General features: G+C 40.4%; 1 protein-coding gene across 1 annotated transcript; it reads right to left on the reverse strand.

Annotated features, from left to right (window-relative positions):
- Positions 1–5,634: 5,634 nt before the first annotated feature.
- On the reverse strand, positions 5,635–7,557 carry LOC140315752 (transmembrane protein 74). Its single transcript, XM_072393337.1, has 2 exons — positions 7,500–7,557; positions 5,635–6,875 (listed from the first exon to the last, which is right to left on the reverse strand). The coding sequence occupies exon 2, from the start codon at positions 6,806–6,808 to the stop codon at positions 5,963–5,965; it is 846 nt and encodes a 281-aa protein (XP_072249438.1). The 5' UTR covers positions 6,809–6,875; positions 7,500–7,557; the 3' UTR covers positions 5,635–5,962.
- Between the last annotated feature and the right edge of the window lie 12,833 nt (positions 7,558–20,390).

Consider the following 20,390-nt stretch of genomic DNA (forward strand, 5'->3'; position numbering starts at 1 on the left):
AGGGCATGCTGAAAGTGCTGAAACAGCAAACATTTACACACTGAAAACCAAACACAAGTAGAATGGATGCAGTTCTAGAGGTTGTGACAAAATTACTCTTTGAGTTCATTTTGCTTTAGCTGACCTTTGTGCCACAAACTACATATCTTATCATAGAAACATGCTAAACCTAGATAGTGAATTCGGTAAATGTAGCACTATCAATAAGTTGACCTTTTGGCGTTTCAGCTACTTAAAGGACTAGCACAATGTTGCGACAGAAATTTGTGGTTTCAGAATAATGTAGCTGAATAACTTTTAAATTCCTTGCATTATCAAGTCAAAATATCTACCCGCATAGTGCTTTGTTGTCTGATAAAATACCTGCTAAACAGCAGCTTTGCGCTAAACACTTTTTAGCAACATTAGCATGCAAGCTCGCTAAACCTAGAGGGTGAATAAGGTAAACTTTAGGCCAGCCTGTCAATATGCATAGCCAGTTGCCTTGCTACCACTAACATTTAGCACAAAGCATGACCTCTTAAACAGTAATAACTTTTTAAACAACACAAAAACAAAAAAAAAACAATGCACACATTCATTGTACTTTTTTTTAAAGTATCAATGTTCTGTTGTTCAAGGAGATAAATAAGCTGTTGTCTTGGCTCAGTGATGTCTTTCTAAAGGTCACACTCCAGCCTATTTAGAGCATTTACTGCAGCAAACTAGCAAGCAATCACAGTAATTAGAGGTAAATGCAAAGGCATAATGGGGGAAACAAGCATACACGGGAGGCCACGCATGACAAATTGCTGCATTAGCAATTTGATACAAATTAAATCAGCAGAGCCCAGCAAGACTGTGTGATTTACAACAGAGGGGGCTGAACAGAGAGGTGATCAAGAGGTGAACAGAGCTCTGATTTGTTGAGCAATACATCTACATTACCCACATCTTCTAAGCTGAGGACGCATTTAGCTCATTAAGGATATGGCGGTAATGTTATTGTTAAAGCAGCCACTGTGAAACCACAATGCTGGCAGGGGCATGGCCTCTGCCACTGAATACAGTGCATTGAAAATTCACTGTGGAGGATGACTGGAGAGGCTGAGAGACACACAGAGAGATGTAGCCTGCATTGCTTCCCCACAGTGGCTGAGTGGTTTCACTGTATGATTGATCTAACTGATCACCTCATTTCCTCTCTCATGTACCAAAGCCGCCAAAGCACTGGTAGTTTATCTGTCTGAGAAAGTGATTTTAAGGTGCCAAGTACAATACAGGAAATGGTTCTGCAGACGTTCTTGTATCTGCTCATGGAAGGTCATGATTGCTGGCTGTGGGATGAAGCAGCTAAAGAGGCATCACTGAGGTTGACCAGTCAGGGAGTGACAGAGCGCTTACAAGGACTGTTACACTCCCAGCTGCACAGAAAACGGCTGATTTGACTAAGAGCTGTTAGTTGTGGTACTTTGCCGTAAGAAAAGGGTTTTGTTCAGTGTTAGTGCAGCTTAAGAAATTTCTGTAACACTGAGACTTTTAGGAAAAAGGAGAAGACAGCACTAAAGAGGATGGGGTATGTCATTTTAAACTTAGTTTCAGAAAACGTGGAAAGGGAGAATCAAGTTTATGAGCTTTGAAATAATGTAAAAAGTGAAACCACAATTAAGAGCTTGGAAAAGGCTGAAAAGGGACTTTCTTGCTGTTTAAATGTAAAACAGCCCAGCTAAGTCCATCCTGAGCAATGAACTTTCCAAAAATCTACTATGCATATTGACTAAAAATATCCTGTCTGAATAGAGTGGTGGAGGGAGCTACCGAGAATGAAGTCATATCCCTGAGGAGCTTGGCTTTAGTTTTCCTCTCCACAGCAATCAATCGGAATGGAAACTTTTTGTTATTTTGGCCTCTGTCTCCGCTGATAGATGGAGAGCAAGTTCACCGCACATATGTATAAATCTCATATGCATGACAAACAGAAGCTGCCATTTCTGCTTTAAGCTTAAAAAGCCTATGAACACACAAAACTTTGACGTTCATTGCGAAGCAATTAAAGGAAACCTGGAAAGCTTAGTTTATTCTGAAAACTGCTACCATTCTTTTTACAGTAGTCAGAAGCAATTTACCTTGCCGTAGCATTCTTGGTCAGAAATATTTGGAAGCTGACAGATGTCAACATGAGTAAGAATAATGGATAAATTTTTTTCTTTTTAACTTATGCATAAAATACTTAATGGCAATACCTTTTACAAATAGTTACACCTTAGATCTTCTCCCAATGGATGAAGTTTCTAAATGGTATCCACTACGGTGGCAGTGGTGTAGTACAAATGTTGTGTTCTAGTCTTAGCATTGATGTTTTTTTTTTAACCCTAACCAAGTAATTTTTATTTGTACACCTAACCAAGTGACAATATTGCCCAAACCCAAACAAGAAGTGACAAATTTTTGTTGTTAAATGTTTCTGTGTCAATGTTTCACCAAGGCACCCGGCAAAATGGTGTCCAAAAAGTTGAAGGCAGCATTATAAAAACAATGTAGTTCTGCCCTCACTTACGCTGAGCAATTCATACTATTGCTTAAGATCAACCAGGATCAGACATCGTCTTCTTAAAGCGTTTTCATGTAATGGGGCAAAGGTAATCCAGTAGTAAACAGTCATGACATCTGGGAGTTGAACTCACATGGTCAACAAGGTTGAAAGCATTGTGAGTAACAGTGCACTCCACCCCCTCCTTGCTCCTGGAGAAGACATTTTGGTTTGGAAACATTTCAGAAGGACATCTGATGTCTGCTCTGTCACAGAAATGCTCTCGTGAAACATATATCCCTCATGCTGCTCAGGGATTTTAGTTTAGACAATACTCCTGTGGGTTGTGTACAGGGGTTGGCAAATTATTTACTTGACAAACTGATGCATTGAACAGAAACCTTTCATTGCAGTTTACTTGTTTTGACTAAGTATCATGCTTTCCATAAGGGGATTTATTAGATATTTAAAACAAGAACAATAACTCATTAGCCAACTACTTTTGTCTCCAATTCATCAACCCATTTCTGCTGTAGCAACCACACATTCTGGAGTAATACTGTACTGCTTTCCTCTGCTTTGCCTGCATTTTCTGGTGATTTTTATTCTTGTTTAAAACAAGAGAACTGTTGGAAATTAAACTGCCAAATCAGCAGCTCTTTAATCTAGGAGTGTGACACACAACACCTGCGCAAACTCATAGATACACATCGTCACGCATACACATGGAGTCTTCGTGACACAAATTTGGAAATTAGCTGATGGCGGCAGTTTAGCTGCTTGTGGGCCTTACCTGAGGGGATCGACTTACAGAGGAGCCAACCAGATATCAATAAGGGTGATATAGCTGTGTGCTGCTCAAGGATAAAGAGCTTATGTTTGAAACCTCTGGAAATACACTCCAGCTTGGCATGTAAAATTGCTGTCGCTTTAAGCAAATCCCTGATTAAATCCCCCAAACACGTTTGGTTGGCGGTATGAGGGGAAGTCTGGTGTTGACTGCGAGGCACAGCGCCAACCATGGGAAAGGACTGAAAGAAGGAGGGGGTGGAAGTTAAAGAAGGAAATGTAGAGAGTGGGGGAGGAAGAGTATATATCTAAAAACCTACAGCATAGCGCTTTTTCATTCTATAGATGTTGCTGAATGTCTGTTTATGGCTCCCCTCAGGCATTTATGGCCCTGTACATGTTGCAAAGTGACATTGCCAAAGATGATGCAAATTCTGAAGATGACTGCAACACAGAGACAAAATCATCTTCACATTTTACTGCTGTTGGATAGTATTTCAATCAATGGTTCAATATTTTTAAGCATAATTGTTGGCAGTGGTATGGTTGTTGGATACTCTTCAAGAAAAAGACTAATGCTTTGCGTAAATACTGGTGGTTGGGAAAAAGGACACTGACAGAAATGAGTGTCAAGCAATCCAGCTTGGGTGTCACACCCTGTGCCCACAGCCAGCAACATCAGGAAGGTTTGATATGTAAACTATAGCTTTAATATGTGTTGGATGCAGATTTATAGCTTCTGTGAAAAGAACAGGACAACATTGCCTCATTTTAGCCATTAAATTTTATTACCTTTCCTTAAAATCTCTTCATTTGGCATTTTATTGCCATTTTGAGCAGTAATGGTTGTTTTGCAAGGATGCACACACACTCACACACTTGTCACCTTTGTGGTCACAGGAAGAGCAAATAAATAAAAGGCTCCAAGAGCACAAAGGTGCATTAATTCTCTTCTTCAGGTGTGTGCCCAGAATTCTTCTAAATTGTTTTTGCACAGTATACCTTTTTTTTTATCTCTCTGTGCACAGGCTGGCGCTCAGGGTGCATGTTTATGCTGTGACAATTTACATAGAAGCAAAGCAAAGGAATGAAAGCACAGAAACAATGTGACAATGTGACCTCAAGCTGTTTGCTGTGGAGTAATCAGCCCACACGTCTCATTAATACAAGCTGACTCATGTCGTTTTGAACATAAGTCTTGAAACAAGGTCACACAAGCCCTCACACAGGAAACCAAAGGACAGAAAAACAATGTAACAATGGCATTGCATAAGAATCATTAGCACTTGTTTTGTGGATTGCAACGTTTGGCTGTGTAAATGCAAATAGGACTGAATCCCAGTGTTTCATGCAACATTTATGAGCCATATGCAGAGTAGTCTGGACAAAAAAAAAATCTTTCTCTTTCAAGAGAATTGTGTATAATTCTTTTTTTCCTATCTAGAGGCCTCTTTGGATTGCATTAAAGCCACCATAAAAAAGAGAAAATTTTCACACAGCATCAGCTAAAACAAAAATGTATATCTTCTTAAGTCTCCCCTGGTAATGAGGAAATAACATTTTAGCAAGTTTACACTTCATACACCTCTTTAGCTAAGCTCTCTGTGTTAACCTGGAGTCTTCTGCTCCAACGTAAATCCCTGTGAAACACCAAATATAACCTTTTAAAAGAATAATATCCCATATTAGAGAGGTAATTGGCTCTTTGAAGTCACAGTAGCCTAAGGTTTTGGAAGTAGGGCAACTCTTTCATGTGTGATTAGATGTCCTTAAGCCCATCTTCAAGTAGGGGATGGAATAGAAAAAAGCAGACTGATAAGTAAAGGCTGATCAGCCTTGAAGAATTCCAGGCACTTAGGCTATAGTTGTCTAGAACCCTTCTCTCAATTCAAAATATGTTGTGACGTGTTCATAGATTTGAGAGAGCAGTTTATATCTGCAGGAGTATAAAAACGGCTGCTGTGGGAAAGAGAGGAGGTGAGGCAAAACTCAGTGAAAGAAGAGCGTAAATGATCAAGAGAAAGAAAGGTAAGGTGCAGAGCGGATATCAGTGCTGTCAAATGCAGTCAAATTCCCCCCAACAATCAAACCAATGTGTGGCCTTGGCTCAGATGCATGAAGCCAGGCTTACTGGCTTACCTCAGCACTGCAGCAGAGAGGAACTGTCACTGGATATTACCATGTGGCCCACTGAGCTGACTCTCCTACCTCGCAGCAGACAGGGACGACTTTATAGTCCTACTTACTCCCACTCTTCTGCCCCCCGCGTTCCCCTACTTCCTGAAATGTGTCCGCATGCAATTTTGCTGTTGGAAACATTCACATTAAATATGAATAGCCTTAATAATAAATGGGAGCTCTCAGAGGTTGTATCCAGAGCACAAAAATTTGATCCAGTTTTTGTCACACAAAGCTCTTAACATTCTACTTGGTCACTTTCATGATTTTTTAATAATTTTGGAACAACTCAATACCACACAATGCGTTTCTTGGCCAAATAGATATTTTGATTTGAGTGCTTCTTTTGCCTTGACATATGATAGCAGAAGACCAAAAAGTATGTAGATTTACATTTTTGATGTATCATTACGAGTACAGTATGTTAGAGGTGGAACATGAACGGCGTCAATCCTTTAAACATAGTCTTGTATGCCAAACAGCGGCTTAAGTCAAAGTTTCCTCTATATCCTCCTCTAGGGAAAAGTGCGCAGACGAGTGGCTGGGGCTGGATCTAGTTTTCAGGCTGATGGAGCCGTACAGTTTGGCTGAACGCTTGGAGTAAGCAATGACCTTTCTCCTGTACATCTCCCCCTTCCACATGGAGATCATCAGCAGCGTGGAGAGCACCACGCCGCCCAACGTGAGCAAGCAAAGTCCCGCGATCACACACCGATCTAGGTGGGCACCAATCCGGGCGCTCTCCATCTCCAGCTTCTCCATTTCCCTGGCCGTAACGCTGTCACGGTCCACCACCACTTCTCGCGGCACTGCATAGGAAATTATCACCAGTGAGATCCCCGTCACCAGGAACGTGACCGCACTGATAAAGCCGTAGTCTATAGAATTCCCAGAGCCCTCCCCGAAGGAGAGATCATCGTCGGACATGAAGGAAAACTCCGGTAAAGTCTCAGAGCAAGGCTCGCAGTTGCGCACTGGCCTTTGAGTACTTTTGCAACTTGTCTCTGGGCTGGCCAGTCGCAGGTTCACATTCTCATCAATAATGGTGAAAGAAGTCTCTAACTCCTCATCGCAGCAAACTCGGACTTTCTCCTCGAGGAGGGGACAGAGTTTAACCTCCGAGCCCGTCTTGCGCGGTGCTGTCCTTGGTGCTGAAACGCCGCGGCTGTGGCTGCTGCGGACCGTGTTACCACCGCCCTCCCCTGGGAGCGCTCCTCCTGTTGATCCGGCCGACTTGTGAGCATGCGGCGCAGTGAAATCCCGGTCAAGGACATCAGGAGTATCGGGCTGTTTGGCTCCTCCACCTGCGGGGAGAAGCTCCAAAGAAGCCATTCCTGTTTTGCCACCCGCTGGTTCACTCTGAGCCTTCCTCCCACGATGTTTTCACTCAACAGCATCCCTAATAAGAACACACACACCAGCTCGAAGTTAAATGGTGCATCCTAATTAGATTACCCTAGTAGCAGTGTTAAAGCAATTTGTTGCAGAAACTTGCCCCTATACACTTTTATGTCTTTGCTTTACAAGTTTCGCAAAATGCTACTATTATGACAGTAAATCTAAGACCACTTTAAAGTAGATCAGATAGTTTAAGAAGTCCGTGGACGCCTCGTCAAAGGCGCTTATAAAGATCGGTGATTAGCCAAAAGCCTTCGTATCCAATTAGGAAAACATTTCACGTTTAAACCGAGGTTAAGCTATGGCCGTTTGTTCTCAGAAGGACAATGCGTAATGAGTAGATACATTTGTCAAACTAGACTACAACTAATCAATACATAGGAAACATATTCATAGACGGAAATGGCCACATTAACTACTTCATTCATCAACTGCATTGAATATAAACCAAATAAAAGGGGCGTCGGAATGATCCTGCAAACTTAATTCGAATTCAGCACTGGATGTGATAAGCCTCTCTGCATCGGGGTGGACCAGCTATGCACCGTCCGCCTTTATTTCTATTTTCCGTAATCCTTCATAAAATAGCTCCACAGACTGCACAAATCAAAGGAAACAAACTCACCGCGCTACGTCAGCATCCCGCCCGACTCCTCTTTTTCAGCAACACAAGATATGATGAGACCACGCTACTGGTACAGATAAAAGAAGAAAAACCTTATCAGAGAATATGCTTTGAATGTATTCAGTGCCCGCACGATGCCGTGGTGGCAGGATGCTCTGGGAGAGCTTTCCCTTAGTCCCTCCCACACATAGATTCTATGGAGCGCTGAGAGGAGCGCCGCTATCTGAGCCGATAAAGATCGCTGCCAGTCAGTAAACACAAGCGGGATGAAAGATTTGAATGGCTGAGCCGGGAGGAACCCTAAAACCTGAATTTAATTTACCCATTTCTCATTTATTTACAGGCAATGCTTCTCCTGCAGGAAACAGTTGAGCAGAATTTGATGCTGCTGAAACGTCACTCGGGGACTGAGTGGGTTAGTGGGTCACACAGCGGGAGATCAAATACTATAAAGAAATTAAGTTTTTATTTAGGAATCTACGGGAGCTTATTATACCGCAAAGTTTCAGGTGCTTGCTACTGAGCACTGCAGACTGCATATAAATGAATGATCATACCGCAACCGCATAGTTAAGCAATATTTGCTCCTCGTTAAAAAAAAACAAAAAAAACCCCACAAGTTCTCTTATATGCTGCCCATGTCAGTGATACAGAACAGCAAACAATATGTAATCATTTTAAAAGGATATACATGAAATAATCAGTGATGTTGTAAGTCATAATGGTCGGTGTCAGTAAAAACTATCCAGCTGTGAAATGCAGCTGACATTATAAAACTGCATGTATCATACACCATCTGTTCTCTTGTGCCCTCTCAGAAGATTACTGCTCACTATGCCAAAGCCATCCTAATCCATGTTTAATCTAGAGATCTAATAGGTCAACTGATCTGAGACTCCCCTATTTAATTCTTTTGGAGGTTCATGTCATTTAAGTCCCTGCAGTCCTCATCTTTGTAACGTTGGTCAGATATTTATAAAAGGCAGTCACCAGTGGAAACTATGGCTTTCATTTTAGAAAACGGCACTTTGCAAACTGGATGCTAAACACTGGCCACCATCAACCATTAAGTGCTTAATCCCACTTCAGACTGAATAGTCATTTGCTGACTGTTCCACCTTATTTGGCCCAAGCCGACAGTGGCAGCTATAAATATAGTTGCCACTTTTTCTGGAGTCCTGGTGGCTGGGTGACTGGCTTTGGCTCACGTCCCAGCATGACTTAATTTAACAGATGAATAAAGAGAAAGGCAGGGTGGTGGCTGAGGTAGGGAAAGAGAGAAAGGCTGTCACACGCAAAAATTTATATTTTTTGTTCCCAAATATGGTTTGCAAGAAGATGGGAGGGAGCACGAATAATCCTGCGTTACTGACTGATGGATCACAATGATTTATGGCATGGTTAGCTGGATTTTGGTCAGCATCAGTGAGTCCCCATGCAGAGAGAGGAAGCTGAAATCTGACCATGTGCTCGTCTGAGAGGTAACAACGGCCAGTTTAGATACTATCTATCTGCAACAGTGCACCACTTTTCCTGCTGGCAAGGACACCAGGCCTGGAAGAGGAGGATCCTCTAAAAGATATATATCCCTATAGACCGTCTCAACCACAGGCATGTACCCTCAGACATAATGAAAATTACGAGTCATGGATGTAACACTGCTTTTTCTTTAGCTAGCAGAGATGAAGGTGATGGGGAGGGGAAGTGGAGGTCCCTTAGAATACAGCAGCTGGAGGGAGAAGAAGAGAGAAGCAGTGTACTTGTATGTTTGGGAGAGTTAGTTATTAACTGATTTAATGAATGAGGGTGAGGTTGAGATCATCTCACCTTCAGCTGACGCAGAAACTGCTAGCTGGTCAGTGTCCTTCATAAGTGGGCTGGCTTGCTAAGTAAGGACTGCATGAAACGTTAAATAGGCTACTGAGGGAAAAAGCTCTTTGCACCAGCTCTTTGTGACCTTAATCTTGTATCATATGCATCAAAAAATAAAAAGAGGTCACACCACACACATACACAATCCAGTTTCTACAGAAAGATTAGTTGTGATAAGACATTTGAACTTCTTATTTTTCACTTTTAATAAAGCTGAAAAAGAACAATCCCAGATATCTTTTCGGCACTGAACCATATATTCCTTAACCTCTCAGTAGCCATGACCTCGTGAGATTTTTTATTCAAATAAAGTTTCTTCTATTAGCAAGAAGATTCAAGGCATCTTTCTGACTATCATCACTAATGTATCACCGAGTACAGTAGTTTCAGAATTCGCAGTAAAACCTGATTTGTGTTTGGACTGTTTTTGTCCCATCAAGCTCTCTTGAGTTGACAAAAGAGTCTTAATCTAAACCATAAACTTGTCTTCTGTATGAAAATGCAGGCTGTCAACATTCTGACCAAGAACAGTGATGATAAATCAATACTTTAACTATGAAGGAAACAGAATGTGGAAAACTTAAGGAGGTTTAATAAACACTATCATATTGGATATGATCACTTTGTCTTTATTGTCATGCTGTGTACTTCAGGCCTTTGAGGATGTTGTAATTAAACTTTTACCTAAAAGAAAATCCTCTTGATCCAGAATTGTTAGCCAGTTATAGACCATGTATCCAATATCCCCTTTATTTCTAAAATTGTTGAAAATTTGTACCATTTGCACAGAAATAAACAGTTTGAGGAGTTTCAGTCAGGATTCAGTTAACATTACCACTGATTTCTTCATTGCCACAGAAATTGGACTAGTGTTTGTACTTGTTAAATCTCAGTGGCATGTCTATTGTGGTTTGTTACATTCTATTGCAGAGCTTTGAACATGCTATTGAGATTAAAGGAACAAGATTAGGCTGGTTTTAGTCATAGTTACAGGTATGCTGTGATGGACCGTGGTTGTTGGGGAACCACCCATGATGCGCTGAGCATGTCCTCTCACTTTGCTCTCTTTACTCTTTATGCCATTATTGCTGTCATTAACTTTGTGTTTCTCTTTTCCTTTTTTTCTTTCCCATTTTAAGTATACCATGACCACTGTTACGGTGTTTATTGACGTATCCTTTGTGTCTCTCAACCACCAAACAGTTGAGGCAATTGGTCACAGTTCCCACTTCCCAGCTTTGGTCCTGCTAGACGTCTCTTCCTGTGAAAAGGCATGCACAGGACAGGGGGCCTGAATCCAAGTGAAGATTTGATTGAGTTGACTGAATTGGAGGGTTGCATGGTGGTGTGGTGGTTAGCACTGCCCCCTCACAGCACAAGGTTTCCAGGTTTGATCCCCAGCTGGGGCCTTTCTGTGTGGAGTTTGCATGTTCAAGAACCCATGCATACACAGATTCTCTCTGGGTACTCTGGCTTCCTCCCACTGTTAAAAAAAAAGCATGCATGTTAGGTGCTCATGAGCATGTGTGTGGTCATTTAGCACTGTGTGGCCCTGTGATGGTCTGGCAACCTATCTAGGTTGTACCTTGCCTCTTGCCCAGTTTCACCATTTCTTAACCATATTCTGTTTTTTTTTCATAGTTACAGTTTTGATTTATTATCCATATAAGTGTTCTTCAGCATGTTCTAATGTGATTGCTTGCACTTTCCAGGTCTTGCTAGTGTTTAAATGACCATAATGCCAATAAGGAGGAAGGGCGTGGCAGGAGGCATTAAAATGTACAGTCTGGGTTAAATTAATGTAAACGTGTAGGTCTACAAGTTGCAAAATACATTGTTAAACAGTTACAAAAATCTACATGGTCATGACTCACACATTTGACGTTCATGTGTAGCAATTCCGTCATGTTTCGTGCATGTTACCTGACAGACAATTTACAACCACAGATTTTGAAAGTGGACAAATGGACAAATGTATGTATTCCTCATTTTCTGATGAGACTGTGCTGTATTAAATGTGTTTTTCCAGGAATATGACATGGTTTTTATTTATTCTGAGGACTGAGTTAGCCCAGTAGCAGCAGGGTGGTGGAAGCCACTGGTGTATTGAGGAGGACTTGATACCGGATGCCAACGTTTGAATGATTGTTTGAAAATGTCTTGCCTGGGCCAGGAGCCAAAAAGGTTTCTGGCTTTGTGGTTTTATTTCTCATTTTGTGGCCAACTGCACATGCTCATTGCATGCTTTATGCATTGGTTCTGCTCCAGTGATTGCATTTGTCCCACAGAATCCTTTGAGACAGCGATGACAATTTTACCCAAATAAATTCATTGACTTTACTTTTGATGTCTTTGCTTTATATTTGGAATTCTACATTTGCCCAGATGTTATACTGATTCTGAAAGAAAATCTCCCTTTGTCTACCTTTTCTGCTGTATTCCACAAATGAAAGCACCGGAATGGCGATAAAAGCATGGAATTGCTACAGAGCAACTGCCCTGTTCCCCTCATCTCAAAACCATTAGTGGAGGATAAGAAATGAAAAAGAAAAGAATAATTCAAAAATAAAATAAACAGCTGGAAGTAATGTGAAGGTGTGCAGGTGAGTTGTAAGATAGACAGTGGCCCTCTCGTAGTATTGTGCTGTGGAAAAACCATGAAAATATAAACCTAAGTGGACTCTAAGTGAATGTCACAGATCACAAACTGAGCCTCCACTTGCATAATGTAAAATTAATCAGTACAGTTTCATACTGCATACCACTATGGAAAGCTATTGTAATTACTACTCACTGATTTTGAAGACAATCCATATCTCCTTCTTCACACTATATCACACTTTTCATCATACACTAACAATATTTTTACACTTTGAAAAACATGTCTGCAATAAGCAAACAACAGAGTATGTTTTTTCACCCTCTGCCAGAGATCATCATGAGGACTATGACGAGGGAATGTGCCACCCCAACCGGGTCCTGTAGATTATTAATAAGCAGGTGTACACAGTCCCCTGGGTTTGTTTGGGAAGTCTGGCACGCAAGCTCCTCCAGTAGGTCTGAAAAAGCACTTCAGACGAGCGTGCTGGCAGACAGCACGACGACAAGGGAATGGAGAGAAAGGCCGGCTGAGGTTAAGTCTGGATTTTTTTTTTCATTGTCTTCCTTTTCTACTGAGTGTGTGTGGAGGTGGCAGCAGACATGTCCATGAAATATTTAGTATTTGAACCTCCAAGTTCAATTACAGTGACTTCCCTGATCGAGACACTGGGGCTGGCCCCAACACAGACACTGTCGGATAATGGGAGTGAAATTATGGCTTTTGTGTGTGCGTTTTCATTTTTGTTACCACTTTGAGACCTTTTTTTGTATAAACACAGACCTTGTCAGGATAAGTTCGTCCTCTGTCTGAGTCAAATGGGGTAAAACATCATCTTTAGTTATAATTAAGGGGAAGGTGTGAATTGAGGTTAGGTAATGGTATGGGTTAGGGTTTAAATTAAGCTGTCCATGATGAATGGAGGTCAACAAAATGTTTTAATAAGGGAGACTTTCCTCCTCACCAAAACATACCCATGAGCCACTGTGGTGTAGTCTGGTTCAAAGGTCAAGAAAGGTGGCAGGTTGGCAAACTACAGGACTTTGTCCCTCTGTGAGGTGAACATTTTTATTTCCATCCATCATGCAATCAGAAAAAAAATAAGTCACAGTGTGTGACTTATTTTATATATATAGGACAAATTGACATAGCTGCAAAACACATATCAAAGCATAATGTCACTTCTAACCCCAGAGCACAAAACCCAATTGCATTTTTTTTTCTTAAAACTGAATGTTCACCCACAAAAAAAAATATATATATATATGTATATATATCAGGAAGCTCTAGGCCAACCCCTCTCAGACACTAATCCTGCATGGGGGGACTGCACAAAGGAACAGAATATTTCATGTTTAAACCTGCAACTCAATAAAGGTAACTGAATTAACTAATGACTGTTTGCTTTAATCCCACTTAAACACTTTGATGAAAGCTGTAAAATAATAAGTGTTGCAATGTTACAAAGGCAATGGCAAACTAAAGCAAAGTGAGTAGATATAAAATGGGGAACGATGGACAAGAAATATGTAATGGAGAAATGTTGAGAAGGAGATCTCACCCACTTTGTCACATAAATAAGTTTGAAGAATATTTGACTTGTGGGAGAGCAACTGTGGGTGAAAAGTAAAAATGGTGTCTAAGCATTGTAAAAAGAATGATCCTGTCACGGACCGTAAAGACACAGGACACAGAAGCAGGATCGTTTTCAAAGTAAGAGTGTTTATTAGCTATAGACAAGTCGAGGATCTCCAGACAGAGCAAAGCATGGGGCTGTGAAATTCCTGAAGCACTCTCCTCAGTAACTATAATCGAGGAGGGTGCAGCGATGAAAATGATCAAAAACAAACTCTCCACTCCAAGAGGAAAACAGAACAGGCTATAAACGATTACAAAATAAACTCACGCTCTCCTACTGAGGCGGACTGAGACAAAAGACGGAACAAAAACAGGCTATGACCTTACCGTGAGATAAACTATGGCTAGGGAATAAATTACAAATAAAGATGGCTCTGAAGGAGGATCGCTCGACTTCAGGCTCTTGGATTCGTGACTGTGGATTTCATGGGACAAGGCCGCTAAAGTGAGGAACGTGACCAGTTGCAACACACTGGCACAAGACAAGGGAGACGCAGACTATTTGAGCACAAGAGCAGCCATGGGGAACAGGTGGAAACACTTTGGAATCAGGGAAGACAATCAGACACTTGACACGAGGAAGGGCAAGATACCTGAAACGAGAGGAGCACTTAGTATTTCAAAATAAAACAAGAAATGACGCGACAAGACATTAATCAAAACGTAAACGGGGGCAGCACGGCACGCCCAGGCAGGTGTCTCTCGTGTGCGCCGTTACCGACGTAAACTCAAATCTGACTACATATATTCTCTGTCATCTGTCCCGTTAACGGTGTATTTTCCTCTGGATTCCGCTCAGGAAACGAGAGCAGTCTAAAGTTACATGCACTGACACACGCATGAAATTGATGAGAAACCCTAACGTGATGATGTTAGAACACAATGTAAAATCACGTTACTGTGCACCACGTCACCTAATGTTACTGTAATTACTGTATTTTCATGTCTCCGTTAACATGGCCCTTCACAACCCACTTAATGGGGGCATAATGAAATTGTATTCATTATGGTCTTTCAAAAGTCTTGAATTTGATTTGTTGAAATCTGTAGAGACCCTGTTCTCTAACCCTAACCAGTAATGTTACAGACTAAACACAACCAGGAAGTGACAAATATATTTTAGTAAATTTGATCAACATGAGTGTATTGCCTGGAGGACTTGCTGAAAAATTATAGTCATGTAAGCTTGTTGGTGCTTGTGTGTATGTAAGAAAAAGAAAAAAGGCATATGTGATCAAGCAACCCAGCTCATACAGTTAACTCAACCAATCCATTGGAAATGCATTTCTTCATCGCCTCTGAATCATAATTAATGTGATGTTATCTCCTCACACCGCAGCTGTTTTTGCTTCCAAAAACTCTGGGTGCTCTTCAGGATGATTGTCCTGTTTTTTGTTCATTTAGAGCACTGATTATCTCTTACAAGTATACTGATGTGACAAGTTAAAATAGTTCCCTAACTTGCTGCTTGATTCTTTAGCAAGTATACAGTCAACATCACATTAGTTCAAGGATTCTTGTGTGTGCTGCGTTTATAAGCAAAGTCAAAGCTGCTTCTTGATATGGACAAGGCAAACATTGTAAAGAAAATGGGATGAGTTTTATTCATTAGGTAAATGAGAAAGTCTTGATTTTGGGCCAAAGACCTAATTTATCCGTGGTGAATATCACGAGCCAAGCACTGAGTGGTCTTCTGGCACAGATACCGTCCGTAAAATTTTTGCTTCCAACTCTCTGTTGGAGATTTACCTTGAATTTTCTATGAAGAGCCCCTTCTTTAAAAGCTGCATCGAATGAACAATGCTTTGTATTAAAACAGCCGAGATGGCTGCAGATATGTGAATATGTCAAGTGACACGTAGATATTTGCTGCCAGTCACTTTGCATTTCTTCTTGACTCTCTGAGAGAGGTAGACAAGGAGTTTCTTTTATAACTTGAGGAAGGCTGTCCCTTATTTTATACCCTGCAACTATTGTTCAGCTGTGAAAGAAACATCTTGGAGTGAAGTATCACCCCAAAGAATGTCTGAAGGGATCCATTTCATTAATTTAAATGAAATAGTTAAACAATTTAACAGCCCAATTAGTGTGTAAGAACAAGGTTTTAAAGGTTCAGAGCTATGTGACAGCTGGTCATTACTGCATACATGCTTCAATCAGGCATAATGAACAGTACTTAGTCGCATAAACCATGAAGTTATATGCTTAGATTGCATTTTTAGAAAATGATTGTGAATACCTGATAATAAGGGCACAATTCTTTGTTAATGCAGGACTCATGATTATTTAATGTATCAATTTATGCAGGATATATCACAAATTCCTCACACTAGATCATCTGTTAATGGATGTTAGTTTCTTGTTAATTTGTAAATCAATCTATATGTGCCTAATTGTCAGAAGAACTGTACCTGTTGTTATATATTAAATTTTGAAGCTCTTCAAAAAAAAAAAAAGAAAATCAAACTCGTCATTGGAGGCAAATCTTTATTTATCATCCATAGAACAGAAGAAGCACCACAGGGCTGTCCAGAAATCTGAGCGGCTTCTTCTGATCAAAGGGTGATCTGGAAAGATTTGCTTCCAATAACCAATTAAATGTTTTCAAACGATTCAATTAGTTATGGACCATCAAAGAAATACTTGTGGGAAAGAAAAACAGACAATTTGGTGGCATATCAATTCACACATGAACGTCAAATTAGGATTCAATAACTGACGATTCATGAAGTGTGACGTAATTACATAAATCCACAGATCATTAGTTTATTGAGACAAACATGAACTCATGATATATCCCGAAATGATTTATACATTAGATCCTCCTTTAACTAAGTATCACTTAAGTATATGATTTATACACCTTTTTTTAAAAAGTGTCACCAAATGTTTGAAGGTCCAAGCTTTTACAGTAGCTGAGCTCCTGGCACCTCATTAAGTTCAGTAACAGAGTTTAACCAGCAGGTGGCAGTGAAGACCTACTGGGAACACTGACAACAGAGGGAGCAGCATCAGCACCATGGAGGAGAAATATGATTAGATCAGTGGAAAGTCGTATACTATACTATTCCACTATTTAAATGTAATACTTTCCTCCACTACTTCCAGGTGACAGTGCTTTTCTTTCTCTCTAGATTTATGTGACAGCCAAAGAATTTCTATAGGATTAGCTAATGAATGGAGTACAAGATACATTGGTTTACCCAGCCAAAAAAAAAAGTAGTGGCTCTACCTCCTTCTCAATCTACTATAGCAGCAAAATGTAATAATTTTAAATCGATAACACATCGAACATCAGGTCGGATAATAATAATAATAATTATTATATGGATTAAACTATTATTATCCAGTGCCATTAGTGCTATTGTCAAGTGAAAGATAATGAGCACCGTCACATAATGTCATTGTGGTCTTCTGTGGGAATCATTTCACACTTTGTTTGACATTATATTTTGTCATTATCATCGTCATCATTATACTGTAAATTATCTTCAGACCTGACATTATGCTAACTGTCTCCCATCCCTATCCTGTCAAGCCCTGGGTAGGTGTTGACATTTGCAGCTCAGTGTGATGTAAACAGAATAAATAGATTTGCAGGTAATAAATCAAAGGTTCTGCTGTTTCAACCAGAAAGGACACCATCGGGAACGCAAAATCAGCATTCAATATATTCAGAGGACTAAGTTATAAGAAGCATGCACATCCCAAATGGATATGATTGTATCAATAATGAATCCCAGCAAATATTGCGCAACCGATCATATTAATAGAATCAATATTCACTTAGAATGACCTGGTAAGCCTGCCATTTCTGACACCTCCGGTGGATGTGTTCTTTAGGGAAGCAATTACCAAATTCCTCTCCCACCCGTCAATTGTGTGATTCTACCTCTCGACCTACTGGCTGTGAGGAGTGATGATCTGTTACAGTCTCTCACCTGAACTGAACACTTTGTTTAGCCCCACCATGATGTGGCATAAGAGCACAGAGAGGATCAATACAGAGGTGACAATGACTTAGTACCACATGATAAGTTGTATAAACACTGGTATGAAGCTTTTGGGGGGTTCCAGTCATTATATAACCTGTTAAAGATGACAACACTAAGGAGACTTAAAACAATGATAATCCATTACCCAAGTCTTAAACAATGACAGTCATTGATGCCATTATTAGTCTGGTAATCTTCCGTTTCATACGTGTAGTCTGTGGATAATGTACTCTCATTCTGAATGGCCGCATAAAGACAGAGCTGCGCTTCTTTCCGGACTGTTTTCCTGCAGATTGCTGAGCCCTCATTGCTAAACCAGCCTCAAGGGATGGTTATGTATACAGTAACAAAGAGCTGCATTGCCTGCTGTGCTGAAATATTAGTAATTTCATCCACTGCCGTTCTTTTTTCATTGTTGCCCATTCAGCTTCCCCAAGGATACACAGTCGCACCAGCCTGAACAGAAGTTGAACAACTGCCTGAAACCTCGGCCCGTTTGTTTATCTTTCTGGCTACCAGACCAAAAACACCAGAAGGAGGGGGATGCTAATCATTGACAGTCAGATCATGAGTCTGCATGTATCAGTTTGGTGGTCTGCAAGGGGTATCTGCACATGGAGTTGAATGTGGACAGTGAAGCACTTTCCCGTACCATTGAGAAGCAGCCCCGTCAAATCCACACATGCAAGGAGAATTGTATCTCTTGATGTCTTGCTCATCGCTTTCTGTGTTAAGATGTAATGGAATTACATTACTCAACAATTGAGCTTATCCCAGCCTCCATTGGGCAAGAGACAGGGTACAACCAGCACAGGTCGCCAGCCCATCGCAGGGTCAACACCGAGACAAACAACAGGGCACCCTCACACCCACTCCTAGGGTCACTTTAGAATCCCAAATTACACTAATGTACGTTTTTGGATGGTGGGAGGAAGCTGGAATAGAAACCATGGAAGCAGAGAGAAAACATGGACACTCCACACAGAATGGCCCTGGCTGATGAAATAGTAATTTTATGTAATTTTCCCTCCAATTATTTCTGTTTTGGTAATATTCCAAAAAATCCTTAGAGCTTATGTAGAAATTTAAGCAGCATGACTTCATCTTTTGGTTTTTGAAGAGTTTTTAGTCCTTATCCAGGAGACTTCCTGATCTCTAAATAAATGCAGGGTACTCAGCACCTTGACAGTCATTTAAGAGTGTGCCTCTGACCTACCAGTCCATCAGGTGAAATATTCAGGTCACATAATTCAAGGTACAAATGGTGGTAAGACCCCCAGGGGATGAATCTCTGAGCAGCACTGGCGGCTGTCCCAGTTTAGGAAAGATGGCTTTATTTTCTCTTTTCTCAAACTATATGTCTGTCTGTTGTTGAACTGATGTCAGAGTCAGACAGCAGAAGAAAGAAGGAGCCAATGAGGAGAGGGAAACATGGAAGACTAAGTCCCTTTATGGGATTAAGACTGAGGAAATGAATGATGTTAAAAAAATGCTACCAGTGGCTAGAAAATGCCAGTCTGATTGACAGGCCTGACCAAGACAGCTCAAGTACAAACCCTAGGAGACAGCTTCAAAAGGCAAATTCAAGACAAATAGCTCTAAGGATTCTGTAAGGATTCTAGGAACCGGGAAACTCTCTCAAGGATAACATGCCAACGAGGGATTTTTTCTGGTTGTGTTTGATCATATGGATAATAATGCTAAAGTGACTAATTCGTCAGCCATAGGGTGGGGGAAGCCAGACAATCAGGCCACATTTCCACCATCTCAGTGAATCCAGGGCTTTATTGTGGCTCTATCTTTTATTTAGGTTTTTGGATTCCCTACCCCTGAAGTTCCCCTTCATGAAAGTAAAGCTACAACTATGATGTAGGAACTGAAAAAATTCAATTCAATTCAATTCAATTCAATTCAATTCAATTCAATTCAATTCAATTCAATTCAATTCAATTCAATTCAATTCAATTCAATTCAATTCAATTCAATTCAATTAAATTCAATTCAATTCAATTCAATTCAATTCAATTCAGTTCAGTAATATTTGATTTATCCCTGAATGGGAATGATATTGCTGCATTATAAATTATTATTAAAGTTAGTGTTATAAGCTAAAAAAAACGGCAAGTAACATCAGTGAACTCTCTCAGTAGACAACATGAACACAAACTCTTTGTGTTCAAGATCTGGGGACCACAGATGTGCCCAGGACCACACCATATGCTGCCAATAAGCACTGCAATACCTCTCTGTCTGCCCATATCATCTTAAAGTAGAGAGTTAGGTTAAGTAGAGAAGTGTTACAGTTGTTAATGTAACCATATAAGGGTGAAAAAACTGTTGCCATGCCGATATTGCCAAATTCCTCCAATTTCTCCAATATTGAGCTCACACTCCTTGTGATGATCAAGAGAAGAAATGGTTTAAACTTCTTCCTTATTTCTCTGTATTTTGTTCCTGCTCTGCATCCATACGATTCCTTCAGATATCCCTTCTATGCATTTTAATGTATAGAAAATGAATTTTACCTGTTGCCATGGTTGTGTATCATGACAGCCAAAGTTGACTGCAGAAATAATTTAAGCAGCACAGCAACCAAACCAGCTTAACAGTGTTCTTAAAAAGCTGCAGTTTGACAGTAAAAACTTCTATTAGAAAAATTTCAATGAGGTGAAAAGAAAGTCACAGTATGTTGAGAGCTACTCCAGTAGGCTGCCATCATTCTAAAACCTGAATGAAAAAAAGACCTTCAGTTACATGAGTTGTATGAATTATAAATAGTCCATCATT

This window comes from Leuresthes tenuis, unplaced genomic scaffold, assembly GCF_036924035.1.
Source record: "Leuresthes tenuis unplaced genomic scaffold, fLeuTen1.0.hap1 SCAF_10, whole genome shotgun sequence".
Taxonomy (NCBI): domain Eukaryota; kingdom Metazoa; phylum Chordata; class Actinopteri; order Atheriniformes; family Atherinopsidae; genus Leuresthes; species Leuresthes tenuis.

What these genes read in the sequence shown, in the direction of transcription:
- LOC140315752 (XM_072393337.1), bottom strand. Translation starts at nt 6,808, where the DNA reads ATGGCTTCTTTGGAGCTTCTCCCCGCAGGTGGAGGAGCCAAACAGCCC.